The sequence below is a fragment of the Micromys minutus genome (assembly GCF_963924665.1).
Source record: "Micromys minutus genome assembly, chromosome: 5".
Classification (NCBI taxonomy): domain Eukaryota; kingdom Metazoa; phylum Chordata; class Mammalia; order Rodentia; family Muridae; genus Micromys; species Micromys minutus.
Window position 1 is genome coordinate 57,413,901 of NC_137974.1, and position 21,807 is coordinate 57,435,707.

The 21,807-nt window shown below is 40.6% G+C and overlaps 1 protein-coding gene across 2 annotated transcripts in view; it reads left to right on the plus strand.

The window, feature by feature from the left end:
- Positions 1-19,228: 19,228 nt before the first annotated feature.
- Positions 19,229-21,807, plus strand: part of UBR2 (ubiquitin protein ligase E3 component n-recognin 2) — a 77,233-nt gene continuing 74,654 nt past the window's right edge. For both annotated transcript variants that reach the window (XM_080916802.1, XM_080916801.1), the window contains exon 1: positions 19,229-19,605. In XM_080916802.1, coding sequence (XP_080772928.1) covers positions 19,528-19,605 — 78 coding nt within the window. In that variant the 5' untranslated portion in view covers positions 19,229-19,527. The remainder of the gene's footprint in view (positions 19,606-21,807) is intronic.

Here is a 21,807-nt window from a genome sequence, read left to right on the forward strand (position 1 = left end):
CATGAGGACCAGAATTTGGACCCACAGCACCACACTGCGGCTTGTCCATAACCTCAACATGCTCAGGTGGAGACAGTAGAACCCATGGGGCAAGATGGCTGAGAGTTCTGGTTTCTATAGTGACTCTGCCTCAGAAAATAGAACAGAAAAAGATCAAAGATCACACTTGACATCAAGCTCTGGCCTCAACACACTTGACATGCACACTCACCCCAGACACACACATGTACATGCACACTCACCCCAGACGCACACATGCACATACACATGCACACATGCACACTCACCCCCCCTACACATGCACATATACACATGTACATAGACCATGCACATATAAATGCAAACAGAAAGAGTCAGAGGAAGGAATGGAGAAAGGGAGGTTCTTCTTGGCCCCAGCACCAATGTATAAAAATTAACCCTCACTAACTCACAACACTGTGAAAACTCAGAATTTTAAGGATTAAAAACCTGTAGGATTCCTGAGATAGAAAACCAGGTCAGCACAACCATCAGACTTCAATGTCTGTGGATCTCTTGACAATAGTATCGGAAACTATGAGACTTCTGTCTTGTTTGTGCACACAGCAGTTCTTGGAAAGCTACTAGAATACATGCTTTACCAAAATTAGCGTAGATCCAATGAACACAATATTGGAGAAAACTAAATAGTAAATAACGTTAACAAAAGAAGAAAATTTATTTTGTTTTGTTTTGCTTTGTTATTTTCAAAACAGGATTTCTCTGTGTGGCCTTGGCTGTCCTGGAACTCATTCTATAGGCCAATGTGACCTCACTCAGAGATCCACCTGTCTCTGCCTCCCAAGTGCTAAGATTAAAGGTATGCGCCACCCCAACTTGGCTGGGAATTTCTTTATTTTATTGTAAATTAGAGTAAGAAGTATGAGTGTTTTGCCTGCATACATGGTTGTTCATCATAAGCTTGCCGACCAGAAGAGGGCGCCAGTCTCCTGGGACTGGAGCCACATGTGGCTGTGAGCCACCATGTAGGTGCAGGAAATCAAACCCAAAACCTCAAACTCTTAACAGCTGAGCCAGTCCCAGCCCCCACAGAGGATCTAAAAATGTGGAGGCGGAGCATTCCAGAACAATCTCTTCCTTTTAGCCTTTGGCAATCCTTAAAAGAGTTTGGTAATTATCTGGAAAAGGAATTTTATTCACTATTATGTTCATCACATAAGACACCAGAAAGAGCTGATGAATTCCACAATCAAGATAAATTCATAGAGCCAGGCATAGTGGTACACACTTTTGACTTCAACAAGGGAGGCAAAGACAGGTTCGTCTCTGAATTCAAGGCTAGCCTGGTCTAAAGATCGAGTTTCAGGATAGCCAGGGCTGAACAGAGAAACCATGTCTTTAAAAAAAAAAAAAAAAGATAACTACATAATGGTGTGATCTCTCATGGGATACTATGAAGAGCATTGTGAGTTTAAAGACATTTGACATGGGTTTCTTGTTTATTGATTTGTGTGTACTTACTTATGTTGAGACAGGGTCCGAAGCTAGCTTCGAACCCACCATGTTCCTGAGAGTGACTTTGAGCTGTGTCTCTGTGTCTGAGTACACCACCTGCCCAGTTCGTGAGGCACTGGGGATCTGTAGCTGGCTGAGCCACACCCCTAGTTGAGCTGAACTTTTCTATCCTGGCTGTGCTCTTAGGATTCTAATTGCTTACTTTCATTCATTTCCTTCCCACATCCCAAATTGTAGAGCCTCCCTCACCCCCATCATGAGGCACTCAGTTTGCCACATTGAACTGGAAGCCAAATGCTTACACAGAAACAGAGGACAAAACCTTGGGACAAAGAAACACTGGGGTTAAAGCTAACCTCTCCCACATAAAGCTCAGGAAGAGGTGATGAGCCCCAAAATGAAGAGGAATATGTGGAGCTGGGCACAGTGGCCCACACCTTTGATCTCAACATTTGGAAGGCAGAGGCAGATGGATTTCTGTGAGTTCCAGGCTAGCTTGGTCTACAAAACAAGTTCCAGGATAACCAGGCCTACACAGAGAAAGTGTCTTTAAAAAGGGAAAAGACAGAGGTAGGTAACATCACTGAAAGGTAGTACTGGGGAAAATTGCTCACTGATAGCAGAAGAAACAGGATGGGCTTTTCCTTGACTCTGAACATAAGATTCTTTTACACATTGTTTTTCTGGAACCTGGACAGAAGGTTCTAGGATTGGGAGTACCTTGCCAACTTCCTAGAAAGGAAACACGGAGTCATGGAAAAGCTCAGAGTGCAGATCCGTTTCAGAGCAGGCACACCTGCAGAGAGAAATTGCTGTCTAGAAGATCCATGCACGGCAGTGGGGCTCAGTGGGTAACGCACTTGCAGAGCAGACCTAGTAACCTGTTTTTAATGCCCCAAACCCACATTAAGATGAAAGGAGAAGAGAGGTTTAGATGGATCAGAGATGGAGGCCACTTGCTGCTCTTGCAAGACACCTGAGCTTACAACCCAGCACCTACACTGATTAGCTCACAACCAGTGGTACACAACTCTGGGGGATCTGATGCTCTTTTCTGCTCTCCAGGGACATGTATGCACGAGAGCGTGCGCGCGTGCGCGCACACACACACACACACCACAATCAATAAAATAAAATGAGTGTTTTACTTAAAGGCAGAAGGAGAGAGCCAACTTCACAGACTTGTTTTCTGAGCTCCCCACCCACGTGCTTGGTATGCTCCCACACTGCCACATCATACATGTGTACACACATCAAGAGGATGACGGTTGTTGCTGGACAACCCATCAGCTCACAGTAATGACGCAGAGACTTTTTATTATATATGAAAATGTAGCGACTATAGCTGAGGCTTTTCCCCGGCTAGCTCATATCACTTAATTAAGCAGTTCTTCGTGATCCCCGCGGTACAAAAGGTCTGTCAGATATATTGGGCCAGAAGGTGAAGATGGTTGCTCTGACGTTACAGACATTTTAAGGGCACTGCTCAGGCTATGTCTGTCATTTCCATAAGCTCTGGAAGCCATTTGTCTGCTCTTCCTGCATTTTCAGTAATATTTATTCCTCTCAGGGCTCTGATGAGATTAAGACTAGATAGCTCTAGTCTCACAATCAAGCATAAGTTGTTTAGGATTTAAGATTATCTTTTAGGTATAAAAGTTATTTTTAGGTCTAAGAAAATGTTTTTAGGTTAGTAGCACAAGTTATGATTTAGATACAGAACTCTAAACTCACCGAGATAGGATAGATAATAAAATAATGTCTCCTAAGTTACCAAATACATTTGGACACGACATTATGAATGCAAACCTTACCTAATACTTTCCATAGCTGTTCCATATTGTCATTACTGTATATAGTTTATTACTGTAAGAAAAGCAGCCTTTTATTGGACAAAAGGGGGAAATGTTTGGGGTCGGTCTGATACCTTTGTGTATTCAAATGCTAAATTCTGTACCCCAAGATCTGCCTAGTTCTAGAAGAGAAAATCCTCATGTACACTGGCCTTGTTGTGTAAACCCTGCTCCCCAAATTAAAGTTAATTGGCTTATAAAAGGCCAGAGCCTGTGATTGGGCAGGAGGAAGAGAAAAGCAGGACTTAAGGATAAAGTGAGGGTCTCAGAAGAAACCAGAATAAGAAAAAAAAGGAGTCAAAGGGAGGAGAAGGCACCATCAAAGGAAATGGACCACAAGCATGTGGTCAAGACAAACAGCAAGTAACAAGGGACATATGTCTGGGATGTAAGTTAGAATAGCTCAAAACCTGCCTAATCAAGGCTGGCATCTTATAAGCAAAATACAAGAACTGTGTGTCTTTTATACAAAGGAGCTAGAATATTATAATTCATTTTACACAGTCCAGAACATTTGTCTTCCTCCATGGCTGGCTGGCAAAATTCCCCATGACTGACTCTTTCCCAGAGTTCCTTTCTCTGCCCAGATGTCCCACCTTTTCTCTCCTGCCCTTCTATAGGCTATCGCCTCTTTATTAAAGCAATCAGAAGGTAATGGAGAAGAATGTTCACAAAATATGATGTAGGTGTGAGCAAGTAGAAGACAAATGGACTAGACATTGTGAATGTAATTTGTATCTGATAGTGTTCATGACTGTTCTTGTATATAGTTTATTAATGTTAGAAGAAAAGCCGTTTATTGGACTAAAAAGGGGAAATACAGAGGAAATTTTTAGTGCAATATGTGGGAGCATCCACCTGTCAATAAAAACGCCTGTGGCCAATGAGCTGAATGAGACAGGGTGAGAAGGCGCGAGAGAGCTAGGCAGCCTGTGGGAAAACTAACACGTAGGCTTAGATGTTTTTGAAACCAACTTTAATAAGGGCTCTTAAACAGTTTAACCTCTCTTCTGGCCCACAGCCCACCAGAGGTAGTGGGAAAGAAAGGCTAACAGGACAAAAGAGGATGTTTAGAGATAGTTCTTTGGAGTGACTCAAATCTGTGCTCTCAGGATATCAGAAGTTCAGTTTCTATGAATCAGCAGTGGCAGCTTCCATCTAGACCTCCAGGCTCTGCCAAGTGGCCCAAGTATTCGGGAGCAGCGAGAAGCCACCAGAATGTTAAGAGAAGTTCTTCTGTGTGTTTCTCTCTACAAAGTCACGGCAAATGATGATCAGCAAAGAAGGCATGGAGAACCAATACTAGAGTGTCATCCAAAGACCAGAGACAGGAAAGCCTAACAGAGCCCAGCGAAGAGTGGCAAGGAAAACCAATGCCAGAGTGTCGTCCACTCTGCTGGGATAGACTTACGCCCTTTCCAAACATCACATGTCCTCTCAAGTGTCAGCTCCAGCAAAACATTATTTGCCCTTTTTCAGGTAGCTTCCAGTACAATACCACATGTGTATTCCCAGCAAAACATTCTCTCATACGTTTCAAGAAAGATATCACATGACACAACTGAATTTCCAAAGAAGCCAGAAATTTCTGCTTCAGTAACCCAATTTGGATACACATTGGAGACAACCCTGCAGCAGCCAGGGGCCAGCCAAAGTCAATGGGCAAACAGCAGTTTCAGCCCAAACTGGCAAGGGCAGTCTGAGACCAAGCTGACAGGCCACTTGTTGGCCAGACACATGTCAGCAGACACAGAACATCCATCTTGCACAGAGGCCCGACAACTTGCCTGTGGGAGAGGGATTGGAATTTGGTGAGGGGCAGCTCCCAGTTATGTAGGGAAGGTAGAAGTACCTCTCCCTGTGGACAAAAAGACAGGAGCCAAGCCAGTCACAGAGCAGCACAAGGAGCAGAGCCTGATACAGAGAGACAGAAAAAAATTAAAACACAGCGAAACTTTGGATCAGGTAAAAAAAAAAATGTTTGAAATTATGTTAAAGGGCTAAAAAGGGAAAGAACCCGAGTGTGAAAAAATTATAAGCAGGTAAAATATTAAATTCATAAAATTAAAGAGAATAAGATGAAAAATTCAACAATATAGAGCCTTTGGGCTCTGTATAATGACATTTTAATGGCTCAATGACAACCCAACTTAAAAATGGGGCAAGAGCTAAACAGAGAGTTCTCAACAGAGGATCTTAAATGGCCAAGAAGCACCTAAAGAAATGTTCAACATCATTAGTCATCAGGAAAATGCAAATCAAAACATTTAAAGATTCTCCATTCACCCACCAGAACGGCTAAGATCTCAAACTGGAAGAACAGCACATGCTGGCAAGATTGTGGAGCAGGGGACACTCCTCCATTGCTGGTGGGAGTGAAAAGTTTACAACCACTCTGGGAATCAACTTAGCGGTTTCTCAAGACTGGCAATAGTTCTACCTCAAGACCCAGCTATACTACTCCTAGGCATATACCCAAAAGATGCTCCACCATCTCAGAAGGACACCTGCTTGCTCAACTATGTTTATAGCAGCTTCATTCATAACAGCTAGAAACTAGAAAAAGCTTAGAGGTCTCTCAACTCAAGAATAAATATAGAAAATGTGGCAGATCTACACAATGGAATACTACTCATCCATTAGAAACAAGGACATCATGAATTTCACAGGCATATAGATTGTCATAGTTTGAATATGCTTGGCAAAAGGAGTGGCACTATTTGGAGGTCTGGCCTTGTTGGAGTAGGTGTGTCACTGTGGGCGTGGACTTTAAGACCCTCATCTTAAAGTCCTAGCTGCCTTGAAGCCAGTATTCTGCTAGCTGCTTTCAGATGAAGATGTAGAACTCTCAGCTCTACTTGCACCATGCCTGCTTGGATGCTGCCATGTTCCCACCTTGATGATAATGGACTGAACCTCTGAACCTGTAAGCCAGCCCTGATTAAATATTGTTCTTATAAGAGTTGCCTTGGTCATGGTGTCTCTTCACAGCAGTAAAACCTTAACTAAGACAAGCTCTGAATAGAGCAGTGTCAGATCCCATGAATAGAGACATTTTAATTGAATCTGTAGCCTGTGAAATACTAATGATGAAAGAAAAAAGGCTATTAGACCCTTAAGGTCCAGATCCACACCTCTTATGAATGGATTAAAACTGCTGTGGGTATAGAATCCAATGCTCACAATTCAGTCATGGCTGAACAAACAATTACAGGGCATATGAAAACTAACAATGCCTATTGCTGTGAATGTGAAAGATCAAGTCATTCCTTAAGGACTGAATATAAGCAACCCTTTAGGTAAATTCTTCTACAGTAATAATAATCCAGGGAAAAATGTTTCCTGTGAAATGTAGGAGATATGGAAGGAATGGACATAAGGCTCAAAAATGTAGAGCATCAAAAATATCCAGGGCAATTCCTTAATGTCAGAAAATTGGCTAAGGGGTTTCACTAAAGGCCAGACAAAAAACATGAACTATTGGTTTCCACTCCACCAAGGAAAGTCTATTTTGAAAAAAAAATTAGAAGAATTTAAGCCTGGTAGAACAAACAAAACTGCTCAAAACTTAAACACTTAACAGGAATAGAGCCACTCCCATGAATAAATCAAGAGATTCTAAAGATATCACACACACACCAAGAAAAACACAGATATCTTGGCAAACTACTATAAACAATAGACAACGTTTTAAAATATGGTTAGGTGGAATTGAGATTTAAGAATTAATGAATACAAGGGCAGATGTAACTTGAATGTCATATACTTCCTGAAATCCAGATGGGCCAATTCAAAGTATCTACACAGCAACGAGGAATTGCAACACTGTCTCAGGCAAAACAAAGTCTAAATAAATTACATGCATAGAACCAGAATGTCAAATAGGAAAATTAGGGACATATGTGACTAATATAGCCATAAACCTCTATGAAACATGTCTATTGCAACAGTGGGAGGAAAAAAATTAGCATTCTTCTGGCTTTAGAGACAGGCTATAAAAAGGAGATGTTCCTAATAAATGGAGCTGGAGAGTTGGCTCAGCAGTAAAGAGCATTGACTGCTCTTCCAGAGGTCCTGAGTTCAATTCCCAGATCTGATGCCCTCTTCTGATATGTCTGAAGACAGCTACAATGTACTCATACACATAAAAAACAAATGATAAAAAAGAAAAAAAAGTAAAATATTATCAAAGACAGTTATAGACTATCTAAACTATCCATAAGCTGGATTCAACAGAAACTGACTCTTCAACTTTATATAGGGGAGCTGCTGCTTGTAGATCATCAGATGCCTTACCACTAAAGTGGCAAACTGACAAATATATTTGTATAAAGCGATGGCCTATGACAAAAGAAAAGTTATAGGCACGTGAAAAGCTAGTTCAAGAGCAGCTAGAGGTTCAACATAGAGAAAAGTCTACCAGCCCTTGGAATTCTCCAGTATTTGTCATTAACAAGAAATCTGGCAAATAGAAAATGTTGACAGATCTAAGAGCAATTGATAAGATCATTCAACCAATGAGCTTTTTACAACATGTAATAGTATTGCATTCCTTATTACCTACGGTATGACCTATTACAGTAATTGATTTAAAAGATGGCTTTTTGACAATCCCTTTACATGAGCATGATAGGAAAAGGTTTGTTTTATCAGCACTTACTTTTAATAAAAGTTGTCCAATAAAGAGGTACTATGTTACCACAAGGAATGATAACAGTCCTACCTTAAGACAATATTTTGTACAACAGTCATTAGAAATAATTTCTAAACAGTTCCCTTAATCCATAATTTGCCATTACATGGATGATATCTTACTGGCTTGCTCAGATACAAATACCTTAGGAAAAAAATGTTTGATAAAGTAAAAAGAATTTTGCCTCTCTGGAGATTATAAACTGCTCCCTAAAAGAAGCTAAGAGGACATTCTATTAATTATCAAGGATATAATAAAGGTTTATAAAAGATGTAACTACAAAAAGTACGAATCAGTAGAGACAAATTGAAAACTCTTAATAATTTTCAAAAATTGTTGGGAAACATTAATTGGCTAAGGACCACAATTGAATTAAGCACTTAAGAGCTAAATAATATATTTCAAACCTTACTAGGTGATCACATTTAAATAGTCCAAGAAAATTAACAGCTGAAGCTAAAAATGAATTGGCTCTGATAGAAAAGAAATTACAAGGTACACATATAGATTGTTTGGAGCCAAAGTTGGATTATATTTTAGTTATTTTGTCTTCTACCTATTCTATCACAGTAATCTTTACACAGAGAAAATATATCTTAGAATGAATATTGTTATCCCACAGAGTAAAAAAAAAATCAAAGACCTATATAGAAAAAGTCTCTGAATTGATTCTGAAAGAACAATTTGAGACTTCATCAGTTAGCAAAAATAGATACATGAGAAATTGTGGTACCTTTTACTAATGCTGAAATTTCCTTGTCACGGGCAGAAAATGAAGAATGGCAAAGGGCTCACAGTAATTGTTTGGGAGAAAGAAATAACAAATATACCAAAAGCAGTGATTCCAATATATATATAAACTAATTGGTTTCTCCCTCATACAGTAAAAGGTACAGTAATCACTAGATCCCTACATTGCAAATAAATCAGGAATGGCAGGTTATAAGCCAGAAAAAAAAAAAGCAGCTCAGATCCCATAAGATTCAGTTAAAAAATCAGAGATGTATGATATTCTTACTGATATTATTGGATTTTCCTGAATCTCTTAATATAGTTCTTTTGTTTGCTTGTTTGTTTTTTGTTTTAAAGCTTTATTTATTGTATATAAGTACATTGTCACTGTCTTCAAACACACAACATTACAAACGGTTGTGAACCACCATGTGGTTGCTGGGATTTGAACTCAGGACCTCTGGAAGTGTAGTCAGCACTCTTAACTGCTGAGCCATCTCTCCAGTCCCTTAATATAGTTCTTGACTCTCAATATGCATAAAGGATTGTTTTTTAAAAAGCTTATGAACTTATGCAGGATGGTTCAAAATAATTCATTGTTTATTCAACTACAACAAGTGATCAGAAATAAAAATCCATTGTATGTAACATACATCAGATTCCAGATGGGTCTACCAAACAAACCTTCTAGCACAAGGTAATAACAAAATTGATCAACTATTAGGAAATGTGCTAGAACCTCCCAAATTTCATTAAAAGACCATGTTAACAACATGGGTTTAAAGACAGTTTTTGCCAATTCTTGGTAACAAGCCAAAGAGATTATACAGAAATGTCCTACCTGTTTCTTGCATAACAAAACTCCATTATCTGTAGAGAGTAACCCAAAATGTACCCAAAGAAATAGAATTTGGCAAATGGATGTGAAGTAACGACTCAGTTGTGTCATGCAATGTGTTTCTGATAACTGTCTTATTGGAGGATGACATGTGGGAGAATATTTTGCTGAGAACACACATGTGACGTTTCTCTGGAAGCTACCTGGAAACAGGACATTTGATATTTTGCTAGAGTGGAGGCTTGAGAGAATATGTAATGTTTAAAAAGGGTGTAAATATATCCCATCAGACAATGGACGATGTCTTGGTTTGCCTTGCCTTCTTTGCTGATCATTGTTTGTCGTGACTTCTTAGAGAGAAATGAACCAAAGAACTGAAGTGAAAACTTCTGGTTTGTTTGGAAAGTCAGTTATGTCAAATAATGTTTCACTTGGGCACACAGGTGAAAGGATGTCTTGTTATAGCAGACATGTGAAGGAGTATAAATATGACCCCACAGATAGTGAGAGTGAGCATTGGGTTTGGTTTACTCTGCCTTGCTATTCTTTGCTAACTGTGGGTTGATGTTAAGATGATAAATGTTTGGACAGTGGAGATGTAGGTGGGGAAAAGAGGCTGGAGGAGTGGAAGAGGAGACAGTAGAAGGCAAGGATTCTAGAGGCAATATGGAAGCCAACATGTATGTTTCTCTCAGCACATCTCTAGCTTGATGAGGTTGCCATGGCTATTTATAAGGGTTTCTATGGGTCTAAAATATCTCTTCTGGATGGACAGTTTATATCTTTGTCTGTTGGTTGTGAGTTTATTGTGTAGAGGGTTTGTGAATTAAGAATTTAACATATAAACCTATTTGATAAGTTAGTGATGTAGAGTCATATTTTTACTGGGCCTGTGGAACAAGATGTGTGGGTACCAGGCTTGGGAACTAACCACTTAGGAGATTGCGCTCCAGCTCCATGCTGGTGCAGCTACTGGCACAGCTCTAACAGCTCCCAGCACCTGACGCAGCTGTCTTGGAGTGAGACTGTGGGGGCAAGTAACAACAGATTAACTTTTTAATATTTACCATAATAGTTTGCAAACCAGCATGTTAGGCAAGAATCTACCAAAAGGCTACCACTATCAGCCTAAGAGTTAGTTAGAAAGTTTTATTTTCTAAGTAAGAGGGGGCCAGGGCCATGTTGAGTCACATGATGTCTCAAGTGTGGGAACCTTAAACAAAAGAAACACAGAAACCTGCTAGCAGGCTATGGGTGTCCTACTGTGAGAAGACAGATTAACACAGATTGAAAAATTAAAAGCTACTTGATTCTTTGACAAAATTATTTAGGAATGTATTAAAAGCTAGTTTGTTTTAAAGATGGTATAAAAAATTAATGCACAAGTTAAGTTTGTTTTTCTAGTTAGAAGAAGAGAGTATAAAATTCACCCAAATCACATGGGAATTTTCACTTGTGGTTCCAAACTAAGATAGAAATCTCTATACCAGGCAGAGTGAATACAGACATATGTTAAGGAAGTTATTAATAAATGAAGATCTGACGCTCCAGGCTGAGAGCTGGACAGATCGAAATACTTTAGACTAAAGTCCTGATTTTACAAATTTCTTACTTATTGATTTGTAATTGATAGTAAGATGGTTTGTTTTGTGAATTACCCCCCCTAAGGCCATGTGACTCATCAGATGCCAGCTAGTGAGGGTTTGTGGTTATCATAAAATTACCAAAAGAGGCTCATATTTTCTCAGCGTAAGATCCACGGGAATTTGAGTTGATTTCTTGACATGACAGATTATTAGAGGCTCAAGAATAAAATCATACAGTTTTTTTTAGTTTATTCGTTTGTTTTATATTATTTTAAATTTCAAAGTGGGTGTTATGTTGAGTTCTGTGGTTATATTATTTCTCTGGGAGAGATTACAAAATACAAGATAGTCTAGTTGCTGACTAAGGAACATGCTATTTGGGGAGAAAGGTTTTGTCTTTGTGTTTTTAAAAAGTGTGATTTGGCTCTGTGTACCTTCCAGAGTTATATGGATCAGATTTGGTAGAGGGAGAGTGCCTGAAAAACTAAATTCAAGAGGATCAAACAAAATATATCTTGATACTTAAATGTTTTTGTGTATGTATATATATATATATGTGTGTGTGTGTGTGTGTGTGTGTGTATCAGAATTGCAGCTATGGTGAAACTCGTCAGTGTGGCTTTTCTTTTTCTTTTTATTTTTTTGAGGCCTGGCCAGCTTCCTCATTTCCTTCTCCACTTTTAATTCTCAATGCCCATATATTCAGTTTGGAGAAGCTATAAAGAGTAGTCACCCCGATTCCCTGGACTTTGAGAGGTGAAGGTGGTTACTGCAAGGTTGTTTTTATAAGAAATTTAGAAATGGTCATAATTTAATAGGGAGTAATTAGCCAGATTGACTTATACAGCCATAATCTTCATTTGTTAACTAAGCTAAAGTCATATCTTACATTGGTAAAAATCTTTCTAATTGATACAAAGTTGAAGTTATAATCTTTACAGTGGTATAGAATTTATTTGATACAGATTTAAGATTTTCATTGGTATAATTTCTTATTGATTTAAAACGGAGATCAGTATTATTGCTTTCATATAGTTACTGCACCTATACAATACATCTGGGAATGCAAGGCTTAGAACCAGTCCTATAACTACTATTATACACTCTTTTTAGTTGATTAAACAATAATAGTTAAGGGTCGGGTAGCAAACTCATGGTTCTGAGTTAATTAAAAGGGTGTTTTTGAGATATTTCAATTAAAAATGGCAAGGAGTAGACAGGGCTTAACATTCAGAAATACTTTTTGTAGTTAGATGGTTTTAAAAAATGTCAGAAATCCATAAATTATGGCATTTAATTATATTTATCTTTTGTTGAGATATATCTGCTCCTTACAGTTCCCTTTTGGTGGATTTAATGAAGAAATTGAGCATCTCTACCTCCAGGTGAGGTATACTTTGTGGCTAGGCAGCCACTGGGAAGAAACTGCCGACTTCATCTATGGATTAATACTGTCCAAAAAGGGACACCTTATGCAAAATAGTAGACTGATAATCTTTGCTGGGCCAAAATTATCAGCCCTTCAATATTTCTGCATTTCAAGGTCTGTAATTGATCCTGGGCCAGAAGGCTGAAGACTTACTCTCACATGTTGCTAACAGGGGACTGCTAATGGAGATTTGTCTCTATAACCTGTATCTGCTCTGGAAACCGTGTTAGACTTCCTATGTTTTTAGATATTTGGCCATTCTCAGATTTCTGACAGAGTTGAAGACTAATTTAGTTTTATAGCCTACCCAAGCTAATTAACGTTGAGAAAACAGTCATTTAGAATATTTTCAGATGGTAATAGTTTACATTTAAAGGCCAAGGTTTTTTTTCTTTAAAGTAAACAGAATGGGTGATGTGTGGGTTGATGTTAAGGTGATACATGATTGGATAATGAAGACATAGGCAGTAAAAGAGGTCAGAGGAGCAGAAGAGGAGGCAGTAGGAGGTGAGGATTCCAGAGGCAACATGGAAGCCAAAGTATATGTTTCTCTCAGCACATCTCTAGCTTGATGAGATCATTATGACTATTTCTAAGGGTTTCTATGGGTCTAATTTATCTTTTCTGGATGGGAAGTTTATACTTTGTATGTTGGTTGTGAGTTTATTGTGTTCATGGTTTGTGGACTGAGAATTTAACATATAACCCTGATTGATAAGTTAATGGATGTGGAGTCATGTTTTTACTGGGTGGTGGAGGAAAGGAACATATCAGGGTGCTCAGATCCACAGGGACAGAAGCAACAGGGATGGTGGAGTAAACCATGCCTGAGTTCTTTGAGGCAGAATAAAGCCACCAAGTTAGAGATCCGTGCAGTGCCATAGTGTCTCTGGGTGCTGGCACTAACGGGGGATAAAAGGCTAATCCGCTTTTTAGTATTTACCGCAACAGGTAATGACATTCATGCATGGGTTCACCTTACATTATGTTGTTGGGCTGCACTTGTGGTATCAGTACCATTGAGAGAAACTTGCCAAAGAACTGCTCACAGGTTTCCTGAGGCAGCTCATCACTTCAGCAGCCAGTTGATGAAACTTGCAGTTTCTTCTGGATTGAACCACAGCTGCTGGTTCATGTGTGGTGTCTGCCTGCTGAGAGGACTGGTCTGCAGCTGCTGAATTGTATTTTGTGTTTGCTATGGGACTGAACTGCTGCCCAAAAACAATCACCCTGAAAAACTATTACTAAACATGTTCACTTGCCCTGTATTTTACCTATGCTAGGTGGTAGACATGAGGAGAGGTTGAACCCTTATTAAAATAGGACCGAAAAATATGTGCCTACAAAGAACTTTTGGTAATATTTCGGTGACTTCTTGCTACTTCCACAGACTTGCGCTTATTGGCAGAGTGTGAGGTTTCTTCTAGATTAAACTGTCGTTGGTGATTCATGAATAGTGTTTGCAACTGGGCTGAGGTACCACTGCTAATTCGCGTGAATTGAATTGCTGATATTCTGACAGCAAAGACTGGAGTCACCCCAAAATACTATTTTTAAACAGATCCACATTTTCCTCGCCTTATTTAATTTTTTTCTCCATCTCTGGTGGGCAGTAGGCAAGAAGGGAGATTAAAGTGTTAAAAACTCTTATTAAAGAAAGTTTTGAAATATATAAATGTACATGGATGTGTTTCATTTCTTCAGAGTTTGGAAAATTTAAAATATGTACACCATACCATAAACACCTAGTCAGGATTTCAATGGGCAACTATTTAAGTTCTGTAAAGGATGGTTCTGTAATTACACATTTATTAGAAGTTATGGCAATTATGGGAATACCTGTACAAATTAAGACTAAAAATGCTCCAGCATATGTTTCTTAAAAAAATCAAACAATATAATATGCATATTATAGTATAAAGCATATTATGGTTATACCACACAAACTTACAGAACAGGCAGCTGTAAAGAGAGCCAATCGTACTTTAAAGTAGATGCTTAACAAACAAACAAAATGGGTAACAAAGACCCCCCCCCAGATAGATTTACATAGTGCTTTATTAACTTTAAATTTTTAATGCTAATGTATAAAAGCATTTTTAGAAGTAGCTATTTTTCTTCATCTCCAGTTAGCTTACAAATCAATGAGACTGATTAGCCTTACAACAAGAAAGCTAGGGAGTCATTGATCTATTCTAATACTCTAAGCTAATCTTCCTACCAAATAGAAGCAAAGAGAACCATACAAAGAATCAACAAAACTAGAAACGGGTTCTTTGAGAAAATTAACAAGAGAGACAAACCCTTAGCCAACCTAACCAGAGGGCTCAGAGACAGTATCCAAATAAAAAAAATCAGGAATGAAAAGGGAGATATAACAACAGAAATTGAGGAAATTTAAAAAATTGTCAGATCCTACTACAAAAGTATATATTCAACAAAACTGGAAAATCTAGATGAATTTGATAATTTTCTAGACAGATATTAGGTACCAAAGTTAAATCAGGACCAGATAAACCATCTAAACAGTTCCATAACCCCTAAGAAAATAGAAGCAGTCATTAGAAATCTCCCAACCAAAAAAAAAAAGCCAAGGGCCAGATGGTTTTAGTGCAGAATTATCAGACCTTCAAAGAAGACCTAATGCTAATACTTCCCAAACTATTTCACAAAATAAAAACAGAAGGAACATTACCCAACTCTTTCTATGAAGCCACAGTACACTGATACCTAAACCACAAAATGTCTCAACAAAAAAAGAGAACTTCATACCATTTCCCATGTCGATGCAAAAAAAAAACAAAACAAACAAAAAAAAAAAAACTCAATAAAAGGTCATAATGAGTCTGTGGGTTCCATAGGTAAAGGTACTTGCCCACAAGCCTGATGACCTGAGTTCAAGTCTCTGGTCTCACATGATGGAAGGAGAGAACAAACTTGCACAGGTTGTCCTCTGATGTTTACATGTGTGTTGTGGCAGGCGTGCACACACACACACACACACACACACACACACTCACACACAAATAGTGTAAATAAACAAACAAATGTAAAACAATCTTCCCGGAACTGTATTTATAGATTGTCCTCAAACATTCAGGCATCCCCCAGCCTCTGTCCACAGAGTAAGTACCACCAAGCCTGGCAATATGTTTTCATCTTTTTAAAAGTCTGAATAATATTATAATAGGTGGAAAAATGAAACAGAAAACATAAACATGTCCCAGACCTGATCTGTGTAAAGACTTTTGTTTTCTATGTAAATCACAGCTTTCTTCTGGGAATAAATCAACATGCCTGATAAGTGTGCAAATAATTTGTAGCATTCGTGATAACCTGGCTTCATTCCTTTTTCAAGATTTATTTATTTATCTTTTCAGTAGCTCGGGCTGGCTTTGAATGTTCTATGTAACTGAGGATGGGAATCTTCCTGCCTCAACACCCCAAATGTTGGAATTACAGGTAATGCACCCATGTGCCACCTTGGTAGCCTCAAAGAGCACTTTCTTTATTTTAGATACATTTTCTCTGTGTAGCCCTGGCTGTCTTGGAACTCATTTTGTAGACCAGGCTGGCCTCAGACTCAGAGACCTGAATCTGCCTTCCAAGTGATGAGATTAAGATGGATTGATTGATTGATTTTTTTTTTAATCTCTAGAAGTGTTAATTCTGTTTTAATCATACCACATGGACGCTACCTTCTTCTTAGTTTTATGTGTCTCTGTCCTCCTCAGATTTGGGGGCAAATCTCCTATGCCTTTTCCCCAGAATTTCTCTCTCTCTCTCTCTCTCCTCCTATTTCCAGCCTCAGCTCATTAGCCAACAGCTTTTTTATTAACAGGTGGATGTTTTTACACAGTATACAAGACATTCTTTCTATCACTGTGTGTGCCTGGTGCCTTAGGCGTCACCAGATCTCCTAGGACTGGGGCTCTGGGTGGTTAGGAACCACTATATTGGGGCTGGGAATCAAATCTGGGCCCTCCATAAGAGCAACAAGTGCTCTCAACCACTGAGCCATCATACCCGGCCATCATTTTTTTTTTTTAATTAAAAATGTATTACAATCGTGTGATGTGTGCAAATGTGCATTCATGCCATGTTATATATGAAGGTCAAAGGACAATTACTGAAAGTTATTTCTCTCTTTTCACTACAGTCTCTGGCTGTCAAGTTTGTGTGGCAAACATTTATTCACTGAGGCACCTTATGAGTCCAGTAGTTTTTTTGTTTTTGTTTTTAAGTTAGGAAATCAAAGCCAGGACATAGTAAGTTTCATCTCCAGGAGCAGATATTTCATGTGTGGAAAAGGTTTTATTTTTCTATTTAGAAAGTAATATTTTGGGTTGGGGACATGTGTGCATGTGGAGGGTCCTGAAATATCTGACTGGCTTAAGGCTCACCTTCTTCCTCTTTGTTGAGGGTTATGAATTCAAGGCAAACTTCCAAAGAGTGGATGCTGACTTTATTACTTTTTTATTGCTGTAATATCATGACCAGTACAACTTATAGAAGAAAGGGTTTGTTGTAGCTTATGGTTTCAGAGGGTGAGTCTACATTATGGTGGGGAGCCTGGAAGCAGGTAGGCATGTTGATTTATGGAGCAGTAGCTGAAGATTTACATCTGATCCACAAGTAGTAGGCAGAGGTAAGAGCTCACTGGGAATGTCAAGGGTTTCTGAAATCTGAAACCTAGTGACACACTTCCTCCACACAGTTTCACCAATGGGGAACCATGAATTTAAATATATCCGCCCTCGAAGTGCCATTCTCATTTAGACCACCACACGCTCTTCCAGGGTCCCACTCCTGACTTTAGATAATGCCTTTGTGTTCACATCAAAGGTACACACTCCTCCCTTTGGCTACCAGGTTATTAAGACAATGGACTCCAAGTAATATGAGTTGGAAAAGGCTGGGGAATCTGGCGTTAGCCAGAGCTCGAGCTTTCCTCTTAGAGATTTCTTACAGTTTCTACAGCTTGTCAGAGCATCTTGCAAGAGAGAATGGAGTCAAGACAATGAGGGATCAGTGATGGACTAGGACCCCATTTGACCAGGGTTGCCCTTTATTTAAACCTAAACCTCATTGTAGCAGGAACAGCGCCTCTATATAAACGCTGGGGACCTTGTAGCAGCAAAGGCATCTCCTGCAGGAGGACCTAATTGAGGACTGCCTAAGAGAGCAACAAACAATGCCAGCCAATCCGGAACTGCTGGTTAAAAGAGATGCTTTCTTGGGATCAGTGAGGCAGGGGTGGAAGGTATTAAAGGAGCTTGTATTGGTGTTCAGAGGAAATTGCTGCAGCGTTTCTCACCTGCTCCTGGAGTCTGAGTCCTTGACTCCTTGCCAATTCACTCTCAAGCTCTGAGGGCAGGTGGGGGTCAGCAAAGAGCTGTCCAGGACACTTGCAACACCTCCTGTCAGAATTCTGAAGGTGGTGAACTTGGGGGTGGGCGGGGGGAGGGGGGGTCACTGGACTTTTTTGTTTCTGATCCCAATTTGGCTATACAGAATATGTCTCCTTTCTCTGCCTCTTCATCATTGCTCATCTCTTTAATTGTATTGAAGAAACACACTTGAGCCTAATTTGTTACAGCTGCCGGCTCCAAGATCTCACCCTAACAACTCCAGTACAAAATATCAGCCTCTTCCTACAGGGCAACTAGGGTTGTCTGGTCATCTGTGAGAGCCTAAACTTCTCCACAAAGATAATTTAAAAGACATTTAAATGCATGTCATAAATTACAGTCAGTATAAGTAAAGCCTCCAATCGATCTTTTGTATCTGCTTCTGTCAGTATAGTCTTAAGGCAACGCAGCTGAAAAATATCCAGTATTTCTTCTGCTGCTTTGTGGCCTGCCATTGAACCCTAAAGTTGTTTTTTTCCCCTTGACCTTTTTAGAAACTGCAAAAACAATGGCAGTCGCAGCTCTCGCTCTGGCTCTCCCTCCGCGCAGCCGCAGGACGCCGGCAGGCTGGACGCGGAAGTAAGCGTGTGCTTCCAGGGTTGTTTTACTCTGAGAGTTGGTCTTTAAGTTGACTCATTAGACTTCCTTTCTGTTGCAGCAAGACTTTTTTAAAAAGAATATATATATATATATGTCAATGGTCATAAACTAAATGCCTTGCAAATGTGCCTTAAAAGTTTTCAGAATCTCGGTACCAAATACACCTCGGTGACTAGTGCCAGGATGACAAGGCATTAGAACCTCCGGAATAGAACGCGCGATTCATTCATTCAATGACAATTGAGGGCTTATCAGATATCAGACTTTTGACAGCTGAGTGGCTATCGCGCCAGGAACGTTTGTTCTTGGTACTGGGGAGATCGAAAAATGACAAGAATAAATAGGACTAAGAGACTAAAACGAGAGCTCAAACGTATTTCTCTCTTCTGGAGTCAAGCCCCTCGCACAGATTCTAAATTGTTATCCCAGGCTTCCGCCAGGGGATGGGACTACAACTCCCATGGTACTCGTGCGCCGCTCCTTATTAGAGGCTTCGCTTCTCTCCCTTCGCGCAGGGGACGACTACAGTTCCCAGAATGCTCTGCTCCCCGGCTTGGGTGTTTTTGCCCCTCTCTTGGCGTTGAACGCGGTAGTGGCCATCTGGAGTGCCAGGCCTGGGGTTCTCGGTGTCCTTCCCCGGGTCACGGGCGAGGAGGCGACTTGACTTCTGGGCGCCGAGCCCGGGCGCGCGCGCAAGCGGCTGCCGTCCTCGGTGCAGGTTCGCGTCCCGCTTTGCTCTTTGCGCAGCTCGGCTCGCGGCCGCCCGAACGGCCCGGGACTGACGGCCCCGGGACAGGGGTGACTGTAGCGGCTGCGGGAGCAGACGCGAAGCTGAGGCCCGGAAAGAGGCGACAGCGGCGAGAGCACCCGGGGAGAGGGCGAGGAGAGAAGATGGCGTCGGAGATGGAGCCCGAGGTGCAGGCCATCGACCGCAGTTTGCTGGAATGTTCTGCCGAGGAGATCGCAGGGGTGAGTGCGGGAGCCCGGGAGGGGTACGTCCGGCCCGCGTAGGCCGCGCCCCGGGGGAGGAACAGAGTCCTGGAAATCCGGGAGCCCGCCACTGACTTCGGGTAACAGCCGTGCTGGCCATGTCCTGTGGGGAAAGGACCCAGGAGGCCATCGAGCCTGCTCTGCGTCTTCGGTGCTCAGATCCTCCTTATACCCGGCGACTCTACTACCTCGCTTTCATTATCCCTAATTATCTTCACCCTCCATTAAGTCTACAGCACTTGGGCCTTTGCTTTATATCCTGGCTGTTGGAAGATGGGAGGGAGCAAGCTGCTTCCTAACGTTGTCGCATAAGCGCCCTACGTGTCTTCTGATTCCTTTTCTTGGGATAAGCGGAGCAATGTCTGCGCCGAAGCATTCTACCCTCACCCACCTTCAACTTTGTTGCTGGGACTGCGGGGTGGGGGTGGTGGGTACCCAGGCTGCAAACAGCACAGTCGGACATTCCCCCCACTCCGTGCTTTTTTAGAAAGTTGTTTTGCACTTGTTTATTTCGTTAGATGGCAACGTTGGTGCCTGTGTGTAAGGTCTTGACACGCTTGCTGAGCACGGAGGCTGGGAGATTTTTTTTTTAACTACATAATTTTTCTAGGAGTTGGGAAAAGTTGGATGGAGAACAAACGTTATATAACTTTGAGAAAGCAGCTTTGGTTAACAGATGCAAGCTCATTAATGATAGCGTTGATCACAACCTATTGGGAGCCCTTAGGCCCTAAACTTAAGCCATTCAGAATAGTAAGGACTTAAGGTGGAGTACGAACAGGCAGATACAAGTAGCAAAATTTCAAAGACAACAGCCTCAACAAACTCGGTGTCATCTTTTGCCCAGTGAGGGCGAGGGACACCTATCAGAACAGATTGTCCACAGTGACTGTAAATAGCTCAGACAATTGGAGCCTAGTCTCAGAGGCCTGCAGTTGAAAAAGCCCAGGAAATGAGTGACTCTTGAACACATCATCACTCTAGATGTTAGGGTCAGTCATTGGGAAGTGCAGCTGCTGACGAACATTTGGAGTGAATTGATGAAGCTTAGCTGTGTTTAGGTAGAAGTAATGGAGAGAGTGTGGGGACAATTTAAAAAAAATACATTGTTGCCTGATGAGTTTACATTCAGAAATATATATATTTCTATAAATAAATAAATAAATAAATAAATAAATAAATATATATATATATATATATATATATATATATCTAAGGCAAAGTGAGGTGTGCAGTCTGTTTTCCTCTGTGATATCGCACAAACCAAGGGTTTTAGCCACCTCCCCTCCCCCAGCCCCATCTGCCTTTGACTTATCAAAGATATCTGGAAAAAGAAATGAAAGCCTGGTTACAAGAAAACAGGCAAATTAATAAGCGACTTGGTCTCTTATTATAACTGTCAAATCTGCTCATGTTGGAGGCAAAGGGGATTTTTTTCCCCTACCACTGAGTTTGTTGCATCTGTTGGTGGTGGTGACACCAGCTGTGTTACCCCCATTCTGACATTCTGGTGGTGGTGAGGTATCCTCAGGTTTGCTGAGGATCCTGAGGAAATCATTTATAAAGCCAGTGCCAGAGGCTGTTGCTCCCAGCTCGCTCTTAGGGGCTGAAAATTTCAAACAGATGGAATGGGGGAAAATAAGGGAAATGCAACAAGACATTTATTTGTTTGTTTATAACTGTGTATTTCTGTATGCCTGTGTTGGGGTATGTACGTATTCCAGGTCCCCTGGAGCTGGAGTGACAGATGTTAGTGTGGGTGATGCTTCAGGAGTGGTCTCTTCAGCCCCCAGCAGAACTTCATTAACTTGTGCTTACTCTGAGTTTGAGATCTCCATCTGAGCTCACTTTACTTTTAAGCACTGTTCCTATATAGATATATGAAATTAAACTTAAGGAAATGCAGTCTGAAGGCCAAGAGAAGCTCTTCAAATGGAGCAGGTACACATTAGGGTTGATGCTATTATGTCTGGAGGGGTCTCCTGAGTACATTTAGTTAGGATGCCAAATACTTAACATTGTTCTTTCAGCCTTAGGCCCCAGCACAGCCCTTGACCACAACTGAAATTTTTAGTCAGGTGTGGTGGCTCATACTTTTAATTCCAGTGCTGCTGAGGCAGAGGTAGTCTCATGTCAATTTGAAGCTAACCTGCTTTACATGGAGTTCAAGGCCAGCCAGGG